We start from the raw sequence: 5,508 nt of genomic DNA, 5'->3' as shown, positions 1-5,508 counted from the left end.
ATATATTTTTATATTACTTTTCAATTAATGCAGTATTTCATGTTAAAATAGAGTCAATGCCTTTAAAATCCAGTTTTTGAAGCCTGATTAGTGCCATCCGGTGGGAGTAAAATAAGAAAAACATCTGCAATTTCATGGTTTAGCCCATAGATTCCCATATAAAAGGCCTATAAATTCTCTAATTGTTTTTAGACAAATACTTATTTTTATTAAGTTGTGGGTTTAGATATATATTTAGAGATTCTCAAAGACAACTTTTTGTAAAGGTTTAGATTTTTTTTTTTTTAAATTTTAAATGTTGATTTGAAGCATCAGTTTTTGAATTATTATTACTACAGTCAAAACTGAACACAGAGAAAGCATTTTGTTACACAAAACATTAAAATTCTATAAAAAATGTAACCAAAATTAACAGGAATGTTTTATCAGAGCTTAATTCTTCTGGGTCTGATCTGATTTCAGTTTTCGGTCTCGTTTTGGTTATATGGTTATAGCCATACCAATTCATTTGAGTGTGTGTGTGTCTGTGAGTGTGTGTGTGTATGTATGTGTGTGTGTGTGAGTGGATGTTTTGCACTCTTGATGTTTTAAAGTGTAACCCCTTCCTTCATATCCACTTTTTTACTGCATTGTAGTTGAATTATTGATTTTATTTTACATATTTGCTGTGTTACAGTCACCCCAGTTCATAGGTGTGTGTACGTGTGAGTGGATGTGTTGGTTTTGCACTCTTGATGTTTTAAAATTTCACCCCGTCATTGCGGTGTACTTTTTTTCTGCATTGTGGCAGATTTGTAGATTGTACACATAAAAATTCTCTGAATTTTTGTGTTTTTGTCGATTTCCCATTCATTTCCTATGGTTGGTCATTTTTGACCGGAGACCACAAGTGTGACTTTTTTTTTTTTACGACTACTCAGCCTGCACGAATCATGCCCTCAATTTTTGTGCGTGTTCACATTCCAAATGCCATAAAAGTCACCAGGTTTCATACCATTCCGATGAAGCTGTGATTTTAAAAAATTCAAAACAGAATCCTAAAGGATGAATTCTCTCTCCCAGGATTCTCCTTTTTCCTGTACTTAAGATTAAGATCTGCGCTGAAAGCTTACGGAGTACCCTGGTCGATTAAAATATCTCCTCATCCTATGGTAAATTGGATAGATTCTAGTATGGCTTCTAGAACAGAACATTTTTCTGTTTTGAAGAGCACCAGAGGGTTACATGTAAATCTCAGCACCACGATGAGAGGTTACTAATATGTTCTAAGTAGATGCTGCTATGCCACATTAATATGTGGCTGCTAGGATGCTCTGGGCAGTGCTTACTAGAGCTGCATGGTATATTGTAAAAACTGACATTGCAGTATTTTGTTTTATTAGCTAATGTTCTATTTTGCTGAGATATACATTGTGAATAAAAGGGTATTTAAAAATACAGGGATTTTCAACAGATAATAGCTCTATTATTTGTTGGGGAAATTATAAAAAATAAAGTTTAATTTACTTTTTTAAGCTGGAAATTATTTCTTACAGAGTGAACAGAGTTTAATTTTTTTAAGAGTTTTACTTTTTCATAGGGCACATTCACACGGTTTTTGACCCATTAAAAATAACTAATACTTAGTTTGCTCATTCTACACATGCAGCTTGTAATGCAGTGTTTCACGTGTCAGAGCAGCTCAATTCACAGTAAATTAACAAATCTGCATGAAAACAAATACCTGATAATGAGCCGCCAGCATGTAAATGAAAACAGTGCCACGTTTCACTCTGAAACGGCAGTGCATTTAACGAAATCACAGCCTTCATGATTTGAAAATCGTGTATCATCACAAAATTGATCATGCAGCCCTACTCCTTACTAGCTTTTTTTTTCAATGTTGTTTTATTAGTCATTCTTCAAAATATCTTTGTTTTTCTGCACAGGAACTAAAATCATGTTTGTAGAATGACCATACATCCTCTTTTTTTTTTTTGGACACATCCTGGCCAGGATTTCTACATAGCCCAAAATGTTCAGGTTTTGGCTTTGCTTTCCTAATGTTTTCATGCTTGCTGAAGGTAATAAGCGGAACACTGTTTGACAAATAGCATGCAGGCACTGAACATAATCGACCAATCGTGGCATGGAAAAAAGTAGGATCAAATACGCATATATAAATTGTGTGTAGACTGCAGAGAGAGCGTCAATAGGAAAACATCCATTTTAGCCAACTTTGAAATCCCAGCCAGGACATGCTCACATAAGTCTTAATCAACATGATGGTAAATGTTTTAAAAATTATATATGTCATGAATAAAACATTAAAGCAATAAGCCCCAAGAAGCCGCGGTTTACAATGAATTTAAACACGACATGAAGCGGAGTGCCTAAAACCCCCTTAGCTGTTATAAATTCACTGTAAACCACGGCTTCACGGGGCTTATTGCTTTTATAAAACGGTTATTCCATATTAGGCTTGCCGCGATAGACGGTGCTGACGGTGTTAAGCCGCAACACCGGTTACGTCACTTGCCCACCGCGTCACCGACCCCCACCGTCGTTTAGATTTTTTATAGTAATAAAAATCATTTAGTTCAGTAAAAGAGCAGACACTACAATTAAAAACTGAACGCAGTTGCTCAATGCAGCGTGCCGAACGACAGTCACATCACAGATCAGATTTCATTTCTCCAGTGAGGAGAGTGAGTCGAGCTGACTGACCGGTTGACTTTTGCCGTTTATCTAAGGTGATTTGGGAAGTTTTTTAAACATTCGTTTCTTATTTAATTGGTTCCACATTGTTTGCTGATTTTTACTTTATTTAAACTTTGTGTCATTTTATTTTTTGACATTCGTTTTGCTAATAAACGTTCTAGGTTTCTTATTTATTTGGTTATATATATATTATACATGTTTACTTGTTTCCAGTTTTGTACATTAAACTTCGAACGCGGCTCGACCAATCAGAATCAAGGACCGGAACTATCCGCTTTTTGTTTATGTTTGGGTGAAATAACATGTTTAAGATGATCAATTTGACTGTTACCTCACTTACTACTGAGTGTGATATCCTACTAACCTCATAGGTATGAGTTTGAAAATGCGGACATCTTTGGTGGCTATGGCCAGCACATGGAAGGATCTCCCCAGATTAGGAGCAAAGGCGATGTCATGAACCGGGTCAGTCACAGTCATCAGCGTCTCTGCTTTGGCATACTTCCTGTAGATCAACATAAACCCTTTAGAAAAGATTATAAGCGATAACAAGTAAAACAGGAACTGATGCATGGAGTGAAGCTCATACCTGGTATTTTCATTATACTCATAGATCTGCACTTTGCCACTGTATGTGACGTTGCTGTCGTCACTGCCCACGGCTATCATTGGAGGATGAGCTCGAGAACTAAAGGACAGAACAAACCGTTGTGACGATCAAGAGTGCATCTTTCATACTGATATGTGATTGTGTAGACGGCGCTCAGACCTGGAGGGGTTCCAGGAGATGCAGGAGCAGGAGAGCTTGCAGGAGATCTCGTGCTGCAGTGACCACTGGCTGAGGTTCATCACATCAGGGGCCTCGTAGATGCGCACCACGCCGTCTGCAGAGCAGGTGGTCAGCATCAGGCCCATGTGCTTCGGCGCAAACTTCACATCGGTCACGGACGTCCGGCTGTCCACCAGCGTGGTTCTCTTGATCTGTACAGACAACGCAGAAATCAACAAAAGAACTGACAATTGATTGGTTTTTACTTCCTTTCACAAACTATAGTACAATTCTAATGTTGTCAGTAATAGGGATCTTTCATTAGATAATACTGAAATATTTGAAACTGTTTTAATACTCATTTTCCACAGTATCAATACACTGATACCAGCTGTGCTTTGTGCATTTTCCCTGCAGTTTTTACAAAAATAAAATCCTGCTGGGGTTAACTCATATGGAGCCCCACACATGACATGCGGACAAAAGTATATTTATCATGGCCCCTGAATTAAGAATTGGTTCCCTCATTTTATTAATTCATCACCTCATTTTAGTTACCTGTGGCCATGATTTACTGTTTGTTCCCTCAGTTTACTTAATTGGCGACTATGAATTAAGAGTTTGTTCCCTTATTTTATGAATTAATTCCTTCAATTTAGTTCATGACCACAAATTAAGAATTTGTTTCTTCATTTTAGTTATATTTGCTCCCACAACTTAATTCATTCCCTCAGTGTTAATTCGCTTCTTATTTTTTTTATTTTACAGAGCAGTTGTATTACAATTGTCTTAATAACAACAACAACAATAATAGTAATAATAATAATAATATATTATGACTACTGTTATACAATCCCACTCAGAGCTATGAAGCAACAGATTTTCAGTTGATAAGAAATTAGTCTGATTAGGGTAAAAAATAAAATAATTTAGATACTGTTCAAATTTTATGCCCTTTATGTTGTAGCAATTTTTCCCTACGATATAAAAAATATATTAGCACTATTTTTCAAGGTATTGTGTAGAAGTTAGAAATTCCAGTTTCATGACAACAGTAAAACAGTAAGAAAAGATGAACAATTGTACATACCCAGTGACTTTGTCCCCGTTGTTTGTCATTGGATTCTCCGACGATCTCCTCCCAAACAGCTGCAGTGCGGTCGAAGGAGCAAGACGCCAACACCTGCCCAAACTCAGGGTGCGCCCATGTCACCCTCCACACCGATCCACTGTGAGTCTACAACAGACAGACACAACTCAGAAATCAGGCAAAAACAGCTATTTGTTTCCCTCCATTAAGGTGTATTTGGTTAAACTAACTAATCATTTCAACATTTAGTTAAATTTTTATTTAAGATGGTCATATGCACACAAAATATAAATTACCAAGATGATCTAAATGTAAATTCACCCATTGTACCCCACATATTGAATTTATAGAATGAACATATAGGCGAACTAGGACGGCAGCACAGTCAGGGCGGCAAAAAGGACAGAGATTTCAGTTTATCTTTTGGGCATTCTTTGGAATTATTGCACTCATATCAACAAGTTATCACCCCTTAGTTATTCTAACTCTAAATTAACTTAGCTTCATAGTAATGCCGCTCCCGCGCCGTGCCCCACCTGAGCAGCATCAATATAACATGCAAAACACCCTCATGTACTTCCATAAATGTCATCAAAATGAATAAAACTATCCGGACATGAATGACTTTTGCTACTGGTGATGTTGCATGAGTTTTAAAGCCCGACATGCGCTTCTGAAAGGTAAGATTATAGCCTACTGTGAGAGAAAGCGTGGGGGGTGGACCAAGTGTATAGTGTAATCCAGGGGTGCCCAACCCTGTTCCTGGAGATCTACCTTCCTGCAGAGTTCAGTTCCAACCCTGATCAAACACACCTGTCTGTAATGATCAAGTGTTCCTTCAGATCCTAATAAGTTGGTTCAGGTGTGTTTGATCAGGGTTTTAGCTGATCTTTGCAGGAAGGTAGATCTCCAGGAACAGGGTTGGGCACCCCTGGTGTAATCTATTAGA

At 37.4% G+C, this 5,508-nt stretch overlaps 1 protein-coding gene across 2 annotated transcripts in view; it reads right to left on the bottom strand.

Moving 5' to 3' along the window:
* Nucleotides 1-5,508, bottom strand: part of LOC107746927 (nucleoporin seh1) — an 11,894-nt gene that overhangs the window by 5,313 nt on the left and 1,073 nt on the right. For both annotated transcript variants that reach the window (XM_016561276.1, XM_016561277.1), the window contains exons 3-6: nt 4,560-4,706; nt 3,470-3,681; nt 3,290-3,388; nt 3,065-3,205 (exon numbers count right to left, since the gene is read on the bottom strand). In XM_016561276.1, coding sequence (XP_016416762.1) covers nt 3,065-3,205; nt 3,290-3,388; nt 3,470-3,681; nt 4,560-4,706 — 599 coding nt within the window. The remainder of the gene's footprint in view (nt 1-3,064; nt 3,206-3,289; nt 3,389-3,469; nt 3,682-4,559; nt 4,707-5,508) is intronic.

Source organism: Sinocyclocheilus rhinocerous, unplaced genomic scaffold (genome assembly GCF_001515625.1).
Source record: "Sinocyclocheilus rhinocerous isolate Xijiao unplaced genomic scaffold, SAMN03320098_v1.1 scaffold2154, whole genome shotgun sequence".
NCBI lineage: Eukaryota > Metazoa > Chordata > Actinopteri > Cypriniformes > Cyprinidae > Sinocyclocheilus > Sinocyclocheilus rhinocerous.
This window is presented reverse-complemented; position numbering and strand designations above follow the sequence as displayed.